Source organism: Colletotrichum destructivum, chromosome 10, assembly GCF_034447905.1.
Source record: "Colletotrichum destructivum chromosome 10, complete sequence".
NCBI lineage: Eukaryota > Fungi > Ascomycota > Sordariomycetes > Glomerellales > Glomerellaceae > Colletotrichum > Colletotrichum destructivum.
In genome coordinates, this window is record NC_085905.1 from 1961791 (window position 1) to 1978690 (window position 16900).

General features: G+C 54.4%; 3 protein-coding genes across 3 annotated transcripts; 1 reads left to right on the plus strand and 2 right to left on the minus strand.

Annotated features, from left to right (window-relative positions):
- Positions 1 to 35: 35 nt before the first annotated feature.
- On the minus strand, positions 36 to 4688 carry CDEST_14883 (Putative tetratricopeptide-like helical domain superfamily, nucleoside phosphorylase superfamily; the record flags this gene model as incomplete). Its single annotated transcript, XM_062931039.1, has 4 exons — positions 36 to 361; positions 414 to 3115; positions 3165 to 3429; positions 3509 to 4688. 4 exons carry the CDS (start codon positions 4686 to 4688, stop codon positions 36 to 38), a joined length of 4473 nt encoding a protein of 1490 aa, XP_062787090.1.
- Positions 4689 to 4995: 307 nt separating this feature from the next.
- On the minus strand, positions 4996 to 8713 carry CDEST_14884 (Putative endonuclease/exonuclease/phosphatase, leucine-rich repeat domain superfamily). The gene is made up of 4 exons (XM_062931040.1): positions 8584 to 8713; positions 8299 to 8361; positions 6782 to 8200; positions 4996 to 6725 (listed from the first exon to the last, which is right to left on the minus strand). The coding sequence occupies exons 3-4, from the start codon at positions 7869 to 7871 to the stop codon at positions 5506 to 5508; spliced, it is 2310 nt and encodes a 769-aa protein (XP_062787091.1). The 5' UTR covers positions 7872 to 8200; positions 8299 to 8361; positions 8584 to 8713; the 3' UTR covers positions 4996 to 5505.
- Positions 8714 to 13857: 5144 nt separating this feature from the next.
- On the plus strand, positions 13858 to 14106 carry CDEST_14885 (uncharacterized protein; the record flags this gene model as incomplete). The annotated part of the gene is given in 2 exon segments (XM_062931041.1): positions 13858 to 13881; positions 13900 to 14106. The coding sequence occupies 2 exon segments, from the start codon at positions 13858 to 13860 to the stop codon at positions 14104 to 14106; spliced, it is 231 nt and encodes a 76-aa protein (XP_062787092.1).
- Positions 14107 to 16900: the final 2794 nt, after the last annotated feature.

The following is a 16900-nucleotide window of genomic DNA, read 5'->3' on the forward strand; positions in this document are numbered from 1 at the left end:
AAAGACACGAGGTCCCATCTCTTTTTGATGGCCGCTCACCCCTTTGTTCCCTCCCCCACATCCACCCAATCGGTGGTATCGTTTCTGACCACCACTACATCGTCGTCTGTGTAGTCTGAGGCCCATAGACTAGCTTTTGACGACATTAAAGAAGCGGTTGGGGAGACCGGATGACCGATATCAATCTCCGAGCCTGGTTCCTCCGAACATGAGTCCGCCGAGCATGATTCCGAACCAGACTCTAAAAAGTTCGTATCGCTTGATGACCGCTCCGATCCCGAAGATGGCCCCGGAGATGAGTGCGAGCCTTCGCCATCCCCCGGGACTTTCGTCCTGTTGAATCTAGCCGGGAGCTTTCCCTCTACCTAACGTATGTTAGTCACAGCGAAGGGATGCACAAATTATTACTGCACCTACGGGCGACTTCCTGGCTTCTCTGTCGGCTTTTTTCCGCGACGATCGCTGGAGACGCGCTCGTAGATCGAGAGCTTCGTTGTTCTCATTGGCGCGTTTGTGCATGTCCAAAAGTTCAAACCTCGTGCGACGGGTTTTCTTGTGGTCACCACCCATGAGCCTGCTCTCGGCCTCTTCGACCTTCTTCATCATACTCAGGCCCTCCTCGTAGCCTGGATAAAGCTTCGGTCCATGGCCAAAAAGAATCAGTGCAATCTTCTTCATGTTGCGCAGCGTCTCGCGGTTCTCCGCACCCAGGACGCGACGTTGTCTCTCCAGTAAATCCATTCTTACGTTGAGGGCTTCGTTTCTGTCCCCCCAGTTTCGAAGATCTGTTGCATATAAAGACATTGTACGCAAAGCACTCACATCGTCTTTTGGCCATGCTCGAGCTAATAGCTTTTTGAGTAAATCATGCCTTTGCGTCAAGCCTTTCAATGTTTCAAGACTTTCGGTAACTTGGCTTCTGCGGCAGGTAAGATAGCTGTTTTCTATCTTGGATAGAACCCCAATCTCCAACAAGTGTTGGCACTGACGGGCGGTTTGGAAGGCCTCTTCTCTCCTTTCCAGAGCCATGGTTAAATAGCCCATCTTCATGTGGACGTTTGCAACGCTACCCATGGAGGAGAGGTAGGAGATGGTCGTAGCTGTCGTTTTTTGCTTCTCGAAGGCTTGCTTTCGTATCTCGAAAACGGCTGTCAGCTCGTCCTCGGCCTTGGTCCATTGGCTAAGACTGCTGTAACAGCGGCCCAGGTTGACTCTTGCTTCGAGCGTATACGGATGGTCGTCTCCACGAATGTGTTTCCAAGCCTCAACGGAACGCTTTCTCATCTGGAGAATTTCTTGTTTGTCTTCAGTTCTTTTGACAAGCGCGCATCTGGTACCCAGCAGACTGTCATGGGCCAGCAGTGTATCTGGGTGATGTGCGCCCAACGTCTTCAGCCTCCCTTCGTAGACCTCCCGCCGCAGGTCCAACGCCTTCAGCAGCTGGCCGTCCCAATGGTAGCTGTCTGCCATGGCATTCTTGGTAACTAGGTTGTCGAGCTGCTCTACCTCAGATGCATTCTCCCGCGTCTCGGATTCCCGAAGAATCTTTTCTCGCAACTCCAGGGCTTCTCGCCGCTGGTTCGTGCCGTGTAGGTATTCCGCAACTTTTCGTCGGGTGCGTAACAGACGTGGATCGGTTGAGCTTAAAGCCGCTTGGCGACGTTTCATGGCCTCTCTAGCAATCTCCATAGCCTCTTGCTTGCGTCCGGTCATCCAAAGGCTGTCGGCGAGGTTCATCATCGCCACGCAAGAATCGTCCCCTTGCTTCTTTCTTCCAATATATTCTGCGTGAAGTTCGAAACGTAACTCGAGCGCCATGTAATGGTTTCCGAGCTGAGCTTCGCATGAAGCCAGCTGCTCCACTGCTTGCAAAGAGCTCGGAAACTTCCGTATGGTTCTTCCTCTGGTCATCAAGGTCTCGTGAATCCCTCTCGCCAAGACCCGGGCATCCCAGAATAGTCCCGTTGCCGAGCATGCTTTTGACATTCTCAGAATCATTGCGGTTTTGATCTTGAAAGCCTGATCGTCCTGTGATCGAAGCATTGTTCCAACCCTGTCAATGTCAGACGCCCTGATATGCGGCACGAGAGCATTCTCCAGCTCAAACCCTGAAGGGTTGTAAATCCACGTCAGAGGCGTTTGTATATCCACAAGTGCCAAGGATATCAGTGAAATAGCTACGGATGCGTACTTTTGCTGTTCGCAATTGGACAAGGACTCTCTGCATATGGTGTGCACCAATCTGTGAACAGAATACTCCTGCTTCTGCTGCGACTGGCAGGTTATCAGGCCGTATCGGCACAGTATCTCGAATGCCGCCTGGACGTTAGGCGTATCCCAACGGGGGCTCTTCTGGTCCAGGAGGGGCAAAAACTTTGCCCACGTAGGCGCAAGTTTCATGTTCTCCCAGGCTTTCTGGAAGAAACGCTTCTGTATCCCTTCATTGTGGAGGAAACTCAGTGTTCGAAGGAGTTCGACGGCTTCTCTTGTGCCTCGCTCAGGGAGTGACTGAATTCGACAGAGGGAGATGATGAAGGTTGTCCACACAGTTCCTGAATGGCCGGACCATTGCATTCGTTGGTAGTCGTAGTCGAGGGACACGGAAGGTGACTCTGCGAACTCTCTACAGTATTCGGTGTAGGTACATCGCTTGTTGAAGATGTAGGAGCCAGCCTGAGCAATAGCTAAAGGCAGGCCACCGAGTAGGTTCACGGCGAGAGCCTCGGCGGCTTTAAGCTCTTCCGACGTCAAGATCGTATCCGGTCGCTTGTAACTCATCAACAGCTTCATGGCATGGTCCTTGTTCATGGGTTCAACTTTGCAGAAGGTACTACCGCAGTTCGCCAGCCGCTCGTCGGTGATTGTGATGATGATAACACCCGGCCCGCTGGTCGGGATATACTTTTGAAGTGTCACGTCCGATGCGTCTGCGTTGTCGAAAATCAGCAGCCACGGTTCCCTTCTGGCGCCCAGCCACGCCCTTGTGAGGCGTATTCTGTGGTCAAGTTCGATGCCGTCCCAACTGTTCTGGATGGCGCAGATTTGAGACATTTCCAAGAAGTTGCTGTCGGCAGAGACTCGGTTGCTGGCGTCCACATAGAAGATGCTCTGAAACCTATTCGTGGTTGTCAGTACATGGTCTCAGTTTGAGTACGAGTACAGACTTTTGCTTGTTATCTGCTATTCCCTTCAGACATATCTGACTCTTCCCCGCTCCGGCAAGACCATACACGACTAGGGTAAAGGGTGTGTCTCTGCCGCTGGTAGACCATGTGTCACTGTTGCTCGTAAGACAAGAGGGGATGTCGTGCCGTTCCAATAGCCTTGAAGACAGCGCCGGGCGTTCATTTTGAAACTCTGGCCAACGGCTCTGTCGACTTTCGGGGCGACTTTGGGAGGGGCGAGAGTCGCATGGGAAACGCTTGTGAACTAAACCAAAAACATATTCCTATCGATTAGCCATTGCGTTGAAGGTCAGTTGTGAGGAAATTGGAATCGTAGAGCTCACCAGGTTCAGTACTCTCCCCAAGCCGAGTCCCTCGTTCGGGCGGAATCTCACACAAGATAGCTTTGGCATACGCTGCAGCCATGGCTGCCGCATATGGCTGCCAGTCTTTGTTCTTATGCTCGTCCGCATAATCGCAAACACCACGAATGACACCCACAGGAATCCGGTTCATGGTGCCGGCGGCCTCCATTTCGAGGCCGATGACACCGTACTTGTCCCGCAGCTCATTCCTCTGACGCGAGTTCCGCATCAGCTTCTCCCCGGAACCGATAGGGCCGTACCAAACTCGGGTTCTATCCGCAGACGGCCTCGTGTCGCGTATGATCTCCTCTTCGTTTCCGAGACCGTTGATCTTGTACAGCTTGTCATTGTGAATGCCGGGGTCGGCAAACGTCCCGGTCGCGTGTTCCTTGTGCTTCATACCGTCGTAGTGTTCCAAAAGAGCGTCAGCGTCATGCGGCGCCCTGAGCTTGATGCTGCCGATCGCAGACCTGACCACAGTCTCCGTCTCGGCAAGTACGTGCCCGAAACGAAGTGGTTGGAAACCCTCAGCTCCCGTTTCTTTCCCCAGGTCGTACGCCACCAAGCCTGCGCTGTTACCCACAGGAAGGGCCACGAGGACATCGCCGAGCCGGATGTCGCGCGGTGGATCTGCTCGGTGGTCAGGAAGACCGGCGGCGACCCCAACCAGGAGCCCGAACCAAAGGTTGGGGAACGACTTCTTCAGCTGCCCCGCAAGGGCGGCTGCTGATCCCGTTCCATATTCCTGGCCCGCGGGAAGCGTGGCGACGACAACGTTGTGTCCGCACATGGTGCCCGCATGGAAAACGTAGTCGTCGCCTCGTGCCACGGTGAACCGGCCGTGATGTCGCTCGTCCAGCATGTGCAAGGCTGCCTGAGCCTCGATCTCGAGAGGGGCGATCCATGCTACAGTGTAGAGAGCGCGGTTCAGCTCAGCCATCGAGTCGACGGTGTCGTGCGCACCGACTCCGATTTTGTGACAGACTGGGAAGATTAGGATTGATAGGCCGGAAAGTTTGTAGGTGAGTGAAATTGTTCCGCAGCCTGATTCGTATGAGCTTGCCATGTACCAAGACTGAGCGAGCCACTCAGAGGCACATGACCTCGGCCCAATCTGGAGGAAGAGCGACATCCAGTCTGGGTTGGTCGGGTTGGGCATTGCATGCGGTGCATCTTACATGTCTGATATCATGTGATGCGTGTCCTCTTTTAGACCTCGTGCATGCAAATCGCCTCCCCGATCTACTTTAGACAACAACATGCTGGCTCATCATCTGGAGGCCTAGTTGTCTCACCTCAGGCTTCCACCCGAGCCTCACTCTGGCCTTGTCGATGACATGCCATCGGCTCATACCCGAGCCGAGAGCCTCACAATCTGCCTCAGATGTGTGTGAGAAGGGGGGAAAGAGGTGTATGATTACGCTGTACCATACAGGACAAGACGGCGAGAATGAGCATTGTTAATCGCTCGAATGCGCCGCCCAAAGCCAGCGTGAAACCTGGAAAACGAAGAGAGGCCCTGCTCCACCATGACCTAGTCTCACGAACATCCAGAACCCAATGGAGATGTCATTATGTGCAAGAGAAAACGCAGCTGGTTGACTATGTCGCGACAACCCTCTCCCATCTACAAGAGCCCCCCCATGCATACACACACACTCCGTGTACACACAACAGCCTATCCATCCATCCATCCATCCCCTTACCACCCGTGACGATGCATATCCGACGAAAAACCCCGTTCCCTCCGTTTCTCTTCCGTTGTTGTTTTTTATTGAATCTCGTGAACTTCGCCAACTTCCCCCCTCCAAAAGACCATCCTCCACCCCCCCCCCCCGGCCAGTTCCTCCGATTCGCGAAACGCATCGCAATCCTAAACTCCGGCAAAAGAATTTCCATTCAACGCATGCGACGACCCATTGGAGACCTACGTACGAAAGAGAAAAGGGAAAACACAAGTCGTCGAATCACACGTTTTAACGGCCTTGCCCTTGGCTTCCTGATCCAAAATCCGGCTCCGGGTGGGGCGACTTCTTGTCCTTCCTGGCCTTGATGACGAACTCGGCCATGATCTGGATGTGGTCGGCCGGGAAGTGGTAGTTGGGGAACGCTGGCACCCGCTTGAGATATGTAGCGTCGGGCGGGCCCAACAGATCCACCACTTCAAGCGTGTTGGTCGAGTACCACAGGTAGTCGATGACATCCGAGAAACCAGGCGTGTAGTTGGTGAAGGGCATCTCGTCGGGCGTGTTTTTGATGTGCGCGTAGGCGTCCCGCAGGCTGAAGGGGTGTTCGATGCCGTCTCGCGTGAAGCTGCCGTACTGGAAGCTGGACAGCTCCTGGTGGTTTGGCGGGACGCGGCCCATGGACAACAGCTCGTAGACCGAGCTGTCCTCCGTCGAGTTGAAATCTCCACACACCAGCAGGGGGATGTCGGTGTTGTTTCGGTATTCCTGACTGGGACCCGGCTCTTTTGCTGGTGGCGGCGGCTCGTCCCCGTCTTTGCCGGTAGCAGAGAAGGTAATGAGCTTCTTGTCCTTGAGCGCCGGCCAGCGGACGTACTTCTCGGCGAATTTCGTAATCTGCTCCATTAGGATACCCGTCTGGATAAGCTTGACGTCTGCCAAGACGGACTCCCATGCCAAATGTCCGTTGACGAGGATGATACGCGAGCCTGTGGCTCGGCTTTCGAGGAAGACAACGACGGCGATGTTGTCCTTTGGCATGACACGGTTGAAGACGTCGTGCTGGTTCTTCATGTCCGGGCGGTTGATAGCGATGGCAGCGAACTCAATGACCTGCTTGTCGAGCAGGATCCACTTGCTGGCCTTGTAGAATGTCGCACAACCGTCGACTCCCTGTGCATCCTTCTCGGCCATTGTCTTGGCGCGGGTCTTGGGCCAGTGCACTCCCTTGTAATCCATCTGCGCCAGCTCCGGGCTGAATTCCTCCTTGAATGCCTCGGTCGAGATCTCCTGCAGGCACAGCAGGTCGGCATCCTTCTCGCGTAGCTCGTCAAATATGCAGGCCTTTCGGTATTCCCAGTTCAAAGCACCCGTCGGCGTGTATCCATACGTTTGCGGCGTCGCGTACTTGTCACACAGAACATTCCAGGAGAAGACCTTGACCCTTTCCAACGTAGGCGACACATCTTCTTGAACAGTAATGTACTTTCGAGGGGAGGGCGGCAGCGGCACTGGGATGGATTAGCGACTGCACATAACACAAGATCAACGCGCAGGCTGTGCGTACCTGGAGCTTGCTCCTTCAACAGGTTAATCAAGCTCTTTGTGCCCTTCTCCATGATCTCTTGCTTCATTTCCGGGTCGATAGGGTTGCCCTCGATACCGAGGACGTCCAGCAGGTGTAGGGAGCCCAGTTCGAAGGGGAGGGTGTGGATCTGGTTGTCGAAGAGGAGCAGTTGGTTGAGATATGTGCACATGCCGAGTTCGGCGGGGAGGTCTTTGATCTGGTTGAACGACACGTTGAGATAACGGAGCTGGCGCAATTGCCCAATGGCCGCGGGTAGGGTCTGTAGTCTATTGGAGGCAATGAAGAGATCGTGGAGGAACTGGTAGCGGAAGAGGGCCGGAGCGAGGTTCCGGAGCCCTTGACCGCTCAGGTCCATGTTGTGCCAGTTCTGCCGTTCCTTGGCGTTCTTCTCCACGCTGTACGGCCGTCTCCTGTCGTCCGCGTCGTCGTCGCCGTTCTTGCCAGAGGTGGGGGAGGGACCCGCGATACCACGGTTCTCCGAGGCCTTGAGTCTGGCGTAGTAGTGCGGTTGGTTCTGTTCGGTCATGGCGCGGTGGGCTTGCTTAGACTCTTCGTAGAGCCGCAGCTGCTCGGCCCAGTGTTCGGTCATCTGTTGTGCTTGGCCTCCCCGCGACGCCCCTCCCTGGCCGTTCTGCAAGCCGTTGGAGCTGTATGGACTCGAGTTTCCCATGACGCCAGAGGAGAAGGCCGAGTGGTGGCCCATGACACCGCCATTGCCGTTGTGCGCAGCATGTTCGGCTTGGGCAGCCTGGTGGTGCTGGAGGTGAGTCTGGTGGTGTTGTTGCTGTTGCTGTTGGTAGTTGTACAGCATGGGGATGCCCCGGCCGCCGGGGCCCCCATTGATGCGGGAGTTGTGGCCCTGCTGGTGATTCTGTGAGAACATGCCTAGCAGATTGGCCCGTGGGTTCGGGTTAGATGATGGGTTTGGAGAGGAGTCTTTCGCGGCGAATCGGCCCAGGAGCGTGTTCAACAGTACGGCGTCGGTGGCGGCGGCGGTTTCTTTCGATAGGAAGGAGTTGAGGTAGAGATCTCCGACAGGGTGGTCCAGATAGCGAGTACCATCGGCCATCTACCTGGCATTCGCGGTGGGTTGGGTGGAGCGGTTCGGATTGGTGCAGTGCCTCGGATTAAGGTGCAGACGAGGAGAAGGCACTGGGTGGGCAGCAGCAACTTATGTGAGATTGGAAACTAGGGAAAGCCAGGGTAGCTCGCGTTTGCGCATGGGAGTCGAAGACCGGGTCCAGTTGCATCGAGTATCGGTTCAGACAATGGAGAGCCCCGGCAGCGCAAGGTGCTTGTGCTATCCTCTGGCGCCCATGAACCACGTCCAAGATTGGGAGGGTGTGTCGGGTTTTCGTGCCTCGTGAATGCGTGGAACGGTGTTGGTTGTTCCTCGATCTGATGATGCAGTCGGTTAGGGGAGGAGTCTGGTACTGGGTTGGAGAGAACCGAGTCAAGCTCAATCGGGGAGAAGGGAGGGGGGTTTGACAGCGTACGTTGAGGAGGGCAAAAGCTGTTCGAGGGTTGTTCGTGAAGCGCTATGGGCGGCGGGAGAGTGTCTAGATAAGAATGTGTCTCGTCAGTAAGACCAGCTTCGAACACAAGACATGGGAATGAGGCAAGATCCAATAGCAGAGGGGCAAGGAGAAGGAAGAGAAGGAGTTCGAGACGAGTAGGAGTAGGGGCTGGGTTCAAATCGAGTTGCGACAAAGGCTCGGCACAAGCAACAGCACCCCAGACGACCCTCAGGGCGGGGAATGGGAAATGGGCGGATGACATACCGTAACGAGCGGGCGCAGTGCAATTCTTGCAAAATCTCTAAGGCAGCCAATGGATACTGGGACTGAAAAAATGCGGTCGGAGATGCAGATGATCCAAAGATTGAGTCGTGGAGGGAGGTCGACGGGATTGACTCGATCTTGACGATAGAGCACAGATACAGGACACCACGCCTGGCGAGAGGTGAGAGCTCTAGCGTCATCACGTGACGTGAAGGCATGCACGGGCCAGGCGGCAAGGCCCACCAAAAACATGAACGTGACCTGAAGGACAGTGCGGTTTGACGGATGGTGAAAGAGCCAGTGAGTGAGTGAGGGAGGAATTGAGGGAGTGACTGAGTGAAGAAGTTGTGGAGTGGTCTGACGGCAAAACATACAGGGTGACGAAGCATCTCGAAATAGCCGCGGTCGTGATTCCAATACTGGCCGACTATGTAGGTGTTTGTGACAAATCTTGATATGCATAATCGCTCAGGAGAGTGAGTGAGTGAGTGAGTACACGGATTATGACCCCGTGTCTACTGGTAATTCCATTTCAAGACTCTAGGGTCTGCCTGCCATTTGAAGATTGCAATAGTCCGCCGAGCTGAGCATCCTCGGAAAGTCCAATATATGATAAAATGATATTTGCGAGGCCGTATACTCGCATCCTCTTTCGCGGGTTTCTAACACTTCATCGGATCACAAAACGATGGCGATATTTCCAAAGTTGTATGAGGTTTGAAAACGCTGAGGATATCAACAGCAAATCAATCACCTTCCGAGGATAGATTGGGGGGTTTTGGAACGAAGATGTCAACATTACTTAGAAATGATGGACCATTCCATCAACAGGTCGGCATACTTGCAGCCCAAGCTTCTATCGAAGATTTGGAACCTGGCAATAGCAAGAACTTGGCCCTGAATAGGCATTAGACTTCACAGGTATCTGAGGATATAGTTTGATGTCAGGTGGGAGACTAGATTCGCCTACTTTACCCGGGAGGCTTTTTGGTATGTCAATATCTGACAGATAACGACTGTTGTCTGTGTTGCAACCCCGAAGTGCCTTCTTTAAATATGGCAGAAGGGTGTCACAAGTATAATACTCCCCACCTGCAGCGACTCTAAGCAAAGCCGTATGTTGACTCGCCCCCTAATCCTATGGTTATTGTGGCTTGGAACAAGCTTTTCTATTGAGCTGGGGACACGAGTATGAGACACAGTCTTATCATCCCATTACTCTGTTAGTAGAATCACGGTTGTTTCCCCCCTTTACTGCAGTAAACTCAAATGCAGTCAAGGTTTCTAGTTAATTGTAATAAATAACAAAATACAATAAATACTGTGTGTGTGTGTATGTGTTTACTTCTTCTTAGGTCAAGTGACTGGAGCTGATTGTCAGGGGCGCTGTCAAGAATGAAGAGGTTAACTGAAAGATAAGTGTGAACTGGTGACTGATTCATCTCTGGGTTCCTTTCTTTAAGAATATTATTAAGTGGCCCCTTACATAGACTTCGGAGACCCATGGAGAGACGCTTCGGGGGGGGGGGGGGGGGGGGGGGCACTGGTGCCCCCGTGTTCTTCCTAAATGCCGACCTGGCCCCAAAGAGGTCCTTAGAAAGCCTCTCGCATCTCTTAAAAACTTCCATCCATAGCCCCGAGTACCCTCAACCTCTATGGCTCCAGTTCCACCTTTCTGGGCCCATGACACCGATCATGAGGGGCAGTACGCCTAGAAACATGCTTTAGAGGCCAATTGTCTCTACTTTCAATTTCCACTAGAAGCATCCAAGGTCTACATCAACTGTAAAAGTCTGGTGCTTGTTGAAGGGTTTGGGTTGGAATTTCTACGCTATACCAGGCTTCATTTCCGCAAGCCTAAGGGGCTCCCCACGGTCAACCAAGGGACATGGAGCCCATAAGATTATTCAGTCTGAATACCGGCACTAACTCATCGAGTTGTCAGTAGCTCGATATGATATATGATCGCCAGAGTGTCTGTTGGTATTGCAGACAAGTTGAAAGATGGAAAGAAGCATGTGTTTATAGATCTATGTGTTCAAGCACCCCCCCTCAATGTTGATAGTGCCCACTTGAGCACGTCGTTACAGGTGAATGTTCTTAACGTTCTGTGACTAAGGGCAGCAACCTGCAATAAGTTGAATTAGTCTGAAGGTCTTGGAAGAATCGTACTGAATAGTGGCCAGCAGCAACTCTTGCAGAATTATGTCTAAATGGGAGAAATGCTGGGCCGGGAGTATCATCCCTCAAAGCGCCGACCGAGATAGACATGATATAAAACAATGCATTTAACAGCGAACGACATAATGACATCCTGTTGTTTCTGTATGGGAGTTCTTGTCTTGAACCAATTTGAATTTTTGTCCTTGTCCCAGGAACCAAACGAACCCAAGATCCCGAATGAGGAATCAGGACCGTTGGCCCTCTTTGGAGTTACTGGTTAAAGAGGTATGGCCAGGCTATAAACGGAACAGCCGATCGGTACAGAATGCCTGGGCGCTCGTTCTTGAATCGGAGCACATTCTTGTAACTAGAAAAGGGGCATTGGTGAATACAAGAAGGAGTTTGGCCGTGGTCGCGATGGCTCGCCGGACGGCGCCTTCCTCACTAAGACGGGCCCAGATCTGCACCTGCACTTGCACCGTCCCTTGGTCTCGCAATCAACAAGACTGCAACCTTACACACCATAACGAACAAATCTTGGAATCTAGTGGTTACGAAACTCTCAACTGTCATAGTCCCCAAATCGAATCTTCTTCCAGTCACCGGGTTGAACCGCCTCTCTCGCTTTACCACGCATCAATCAAGCGCCTGCCACTGCCGCGAAGCCGAGTGTCTGCCAGGGCCGAGTTCGCCCGCTCGCCGACGAAGATGGAACATACCCCGACCGGCCTCGCTGAACCTTGAGTGAAGCTGATTAATGTATGGACACGCCGCGACAATGTTCGTCGCCCGAAGGAGAGGGGGATTTGGACAACATGAACCCATGGGACAACTGAGACACTCGCGGCGATCGACCGGTCGACCGGACGCTCGTTATTCGATTGCCCAATCTAGCCAAAGAACGACAGCCGACAGCGATCCCAATCCCACTCGGCCACCAAGGCCGAGTCGGGAGAATTAGACGGCGGGCGACAGACGAAGGACGACAGATGCAAGGGTGCCAGCGTGTCGTTGTCTTCGGCTCTGTTGCATGTGTCATGGCAGGGCGAAACTCGAGCCTGGCAACAGTACAGAGTAGGATTCACCCTGGCTGTGGGCAGATCCCACCGACCGGGAACCCGTCGACGCGTAACGTTGTAGTCGGGCCCAAGACACCCCCAACAGGCAGGTGATCGCTGTGTACTATCAGTATCAGGTTAGGTAGGTCAGGTCAAATCAGGTCCTCCAAGCTTCCAAAGGCTGAAGCTGCGGGCGAAACCATCGAAATGCCGCCAAGCGAAGGTCCCCCACGCTCTAGAAGCCCGACAGAATAACCGGCCCCCAAGAAATCGTCATCATCTCGACCAAGCACGGCATCCTGCGACTGCATGCACCGTCGCGATTACAGCCAAGTCATTTTCCATCCCGTCGTGGCACGCGACACAGAGCACTGGCCGAAGAAACAACGACGTTGAACAACCCACCTGACAGACATGATTCCCTCGCACACGGAACAAGACGAAAGGGGACGCGGCAAAATAGACCCGGCAAACATCACTTTCCCGCGCTCCATTTCTACACGTAACCAACCGAGAGCATCGCCGACAAGAGGCCGCGGGCAAATCCAATCCATCCATCCCCTCGGTACTATTTCTCGACGGGAACCGAGGCAAGGCGAGACGAGACGAAGCGAAGCGATGCGACGAAAGGAAGACCAGCCAAGCACGCGGCGCTCCCCTCGCCCCCTCGCCCCTTCGACAACCCTGACATCCTAGACAAGGCCCGGCCTGCCCTGAGCCGTGAGCCCTGCCGTGTGTAACCCGTACTCATAGGCTGTCGATGACTCGACAATCTGAAAAGAGCGCCTGATGCCACGGAACTCATAGCAAACGAGGCCAAAAAAGGGCAACCCGCAGATCGTCAGCGACTTGCCGTCTGCTCTTCCCGTCCCCTCACTCGCCCAATGCTGCATACAGCCCCTACTTTCCAGAATCGTTCTCCCTCTGACCCTCTCATTTCATCCAGGCCGCGTTGGTCCGTCCTTGGCTTTCGGACAAGAAAGTGCTCGTCCCGATAGCGAAGGGAAACACGACTCTTGTTCAGCTCGGCATCTTGCCCTTCCAGAACCAAGCGCAACCCCAAACCAGCCAACCAGGACCCTTCAGTTGTTACCGTCACTTCAGCACCCCCGGTCCCATCTCCACCGGGGAACAAGCGCCCGGTATCCCGCCGTCTCAAGATTTCAGAAAGAACCTGGTCCAGGTTCTAGAAAGGATGGGGCCGGCTCCGGCGCATTTGACTCTTGACTCTTGTCCTTCGGTGGGAGGGCTGTCAGGGAGGTATCCGTACTGATTGGACTTGGCTCTACACCGGCATGCTGCTCGTCTAGATGTTTGCACGTCAGACCGCCGCCGAACCTTCGGCGAACTGGCGAGTCGACCGCAGCTGTCATATTCTGGTGGCGTAAAAGCCCAGCGAGGAAGAAGGAAAAACGGGAAACCCCCCTCCCTCTTCCCCTGGACAACGGATGAGCAGCTAACCCATATGTACCAAATACATTATACACATGATTCGGTAGCGGTTGACTCGTTGCAATCAGCGGCCCGGTCCACTCAATCATGAGAACGATCAACACAATTTTCGTACCCAAACGTCAAGAAAACCGGGGAATACTTGCGGTCTTTTCCTCTTTTTTCCTCTTCTTTTTTTTTCTTTCTCGTCGCCCTTGTCTTTGAGGCTCCGCAACGACGTCGACCGACTCGTCGTCGGTCATTACTCAGTTTTCAGGTGCAACCTCGGAGTTCAGTCCATACACGCCCTCTGGGAAACGATTCGATCCTCTGCCACCGGCCCCGACACGGAAGACTGAATGCCTTTTTACCAGGGGCCTGGTTCTCGGGGGCATCGTCCATCGCCTTCACCGTTTTACTCTACAGGGGACCTTTGGCTTGCCAGGCTTTTCGTTGGCGCCTGATCCGTAGGCTCGTCGAGCAAGGGCGGACGGCAAACGACGCGATAACGACTCCGCAACGGCCACCGACTTCCACAAGTCGATGCACAACAGTCTTGTTCGGCCCAGTGCCTTCTCCCCCGTCTAGCCAGCCGTCGGACTCGATTTCTGTTGTTCCAGTGATGTCCGATCATCGAGTATCGAGTGTCAGGTGGTAGACGTAGCCCGGCAATCCAGGCCCCAAAGTTTCGAGGCGCATCTGTGACTTTGTGGACAAAAGAATGACAAGAGCCAGAAGCCGGGCTACGTGGTTCAACTCCCAAGTGCCCCCCTTCGCGGACAAAGAAGCAGGGGAAGGGTTCGAGTGGGTTTGGGACAGATGGCTACGACCGTCGACACCGGGCGTCCCGACGAGCTGGATAGGGGGCTGAGGGAGGCGTTTCTTGGTCTCGTTCCTTGTTGTGGGACAGCCGACTACCGCAGCCACTGTCGTCCCCTAAGACGGACTAGACAGACTGGACCTTTGGATAGCGGATAGTGCCCAAGGAAAGAAACTGGAGACGGGGAGGGGGGAGCTGACGTCGTCGACATGGACGACGATGTACGGATAACAGACAGGTAAATGCCGACCACGAGGCGACGACCAACATACCAGGTTTTGTACGGTGGAGGAAAGGACAAACAGTCTGTACACATCATGGATACTTTGGCCCCCCCCCAGCGCTGCCGGTTTAGTGGCTCCTGTCAGGCCGGAGCTAGCAAAGCTGGAGAGGAGACATCGTGGAGTTGTGGCCATTCGGGCCGGGTCCAAGTGGGAGCTTTGACGACACCAAACGGGGGGAGGGGGGGATACGGACAGACAGACGAGACGCTCTAGGGCGCCAAACAAAACAAACACGCACGCACGCACCACCACACAAGACAACAAACAGCCGTCATAAAGATGGTGGTGGCTCGTGAACTCCCTGGGAAGAATCGGACACTGGCGAAAAAGGGGCTAGTGTACGTTGTCATTGTCATTTAAGCAGAACGGACGGCGCACCAACATAGGCTACGCAGGCCAAGGCGAAGGCTCCGACGTGGATCTCCTTGTCGGGGGTAGAGGCGACGATACCACGTTCTGCGGCAAAACTGACAAACACGGGAGGGGGGGGCAATTGGAGGGGGCCCTTGATTCTCTGATTCTACCCCTGGTTGCCTCATTTCTGGACCTGGAGCACAAAGCAGTAGCAGCAGCAGCAGCAGCAGCAAGCAGCAGCAAGCAGCAAAGCAAGCAGTTGAGTGCCTCGGCCGAGCTGCGTTTGGGTGCATCGAGCTGGGACGACGTGAGACGTGTGGCGTTGGGCGGGAACGCAAACTTGGGGAGGAGGACTTGGTGGATGTTGATGATGGTTGTCCAGTCTCGAAGAACAAACAAGACAGCAAGCACACAGCACCCAGCACACCTAGCACACCCAGCACCCAGTACGGCACGAGCAAGAAGCTGCATCCAGTTGGTGTCCAGTGCTTCCCGAAGACAACTAAGATAGGCACAGCAACGCCAACAGCAACAGCAACAGCAACAGCTTCAGCCTGTGCGGACAAGGCAGAGACGGATGGACGGGGACGACGTGGGTGCCCTGCAATGCATGGTCCGGTACCTGCAGCCAAGTCGAGCAAAGTACGGGTACATCGGTACATACCCGTACACCTTTGCCCTGCTCGCCGCCCACTGCGGCAGCTTGCAAGCGCTGCAAGGTACAAGACGGGCAAACGAAGCTGTGGTGGATATTGACGACCCTGTCCGTCCTATTCTCGAACTGCGTTCGTTTGTTTCGTCAGAGGGGGGAAGGGGGGGAGAGGGGGACGAAGAGAGATCAAAAGAGAGAGAAGACTATGAGCTGCTTTCTTTTGTCTCTGCTGTCTCACCAGCTCCCCCTCGTCTCCCGTTCTGTTACCCCAAGCTCCAACAGAGTCAGTGCCCGCCGAAGGGACAAGAACGGATGCAAATGATGCTTCTTCTGTCCTCTCGAACTGGACTCGTCGTTGGAAACGAACGACCAAAGGTAACCCGTCTACGGGTCTTCATCATCGCCCCCTCCTCATTCCATTCCATCCAAAGTAGCGTTCCATTCATTTTCGATTTGGTGTATTTCGACTCGCACGCCCCCCTGCCGCACTGCTGTGCCGATGGGTACGAATACAATACATCGGTGCCCTGAATGTAGCCGAGGCCATGACGCCTTTGCAGAAAGGTACGTACGTGCAATAGGTACATCGAGATCGGTACGCTAAGCCCAGACGGCCCAGTAGGCTTCCCGAGCAACCAGGTGGATTTGCAGAGAGAAAGAGAGAGAGAGGGAGAGAGAAGACAGACACTCAGACAGACACACGGAGAGATAGAGAGAGAGCCTTGACTGCAGACGAAGTACTTGTTTTCTCTTTCTCTCTTTCTCTCTTATCTCTCTCTCGGTGTGTTTGAGTGTGTGTGTGTGTGTGTGATTGTGTGGTATCTGAAAGTTATGCTGCTTGGGGCAAGCCAAATTGAACAAAAACACATGCTCCCCTCCCCCTTCTCTTCTGTCCCCCCCCCTCCCCGTCCCTTTCTGCATTCTTCTTCCCCCCCGCCCGCCCTGGTAATACATTTTATTCCCCCTCCACTGAGAGAACACACACCCCTCCCTCCCTTCCCCTCCCCTCTCCCCTCCTATCATCCACCTCCCCGTCCAACTACCCCTTCCACTTGGTACCTTAGCAGTTACCTGCATCCACATCTTCTTCCCTCCCCCCCCCAGCAAGCAAGACAGATTCGCAGTGTCAGGACTCTCCTTTTCTTCTCTCTGCTCTCTCTGGCCCCCCCGTCCCCTCGTGTCCCCCATCCAGAGCAAGAAAAACAAAACAAAAAAAAAGTCACTCACCAGAACCCACCCCGTTGTTTGACCAAACCCAAACGAAGAGACACACCCCCGGCCTGCCCCCTCTCCCCTCCCCCCGTCCCGTTGGAGCTGGAGCTGCCACCGGCGAGTTGGGTCTCGTCGTCGTCCTCCCGGCCCCAGAAAGTCCAGGCAGGGCGTGGAGGACGAGGAGGCGGACGAGAACCCAAGAGCAAGACCAAGACACGCAGAGAGGAGGACCAGGACCACACTGACCCATCCGACCAGAGCCACTACGACCACCACCAATACCAGCAGCAGCAATACCACCACCACCACCACTACTACTACTACCACCACCACGCGCACAACA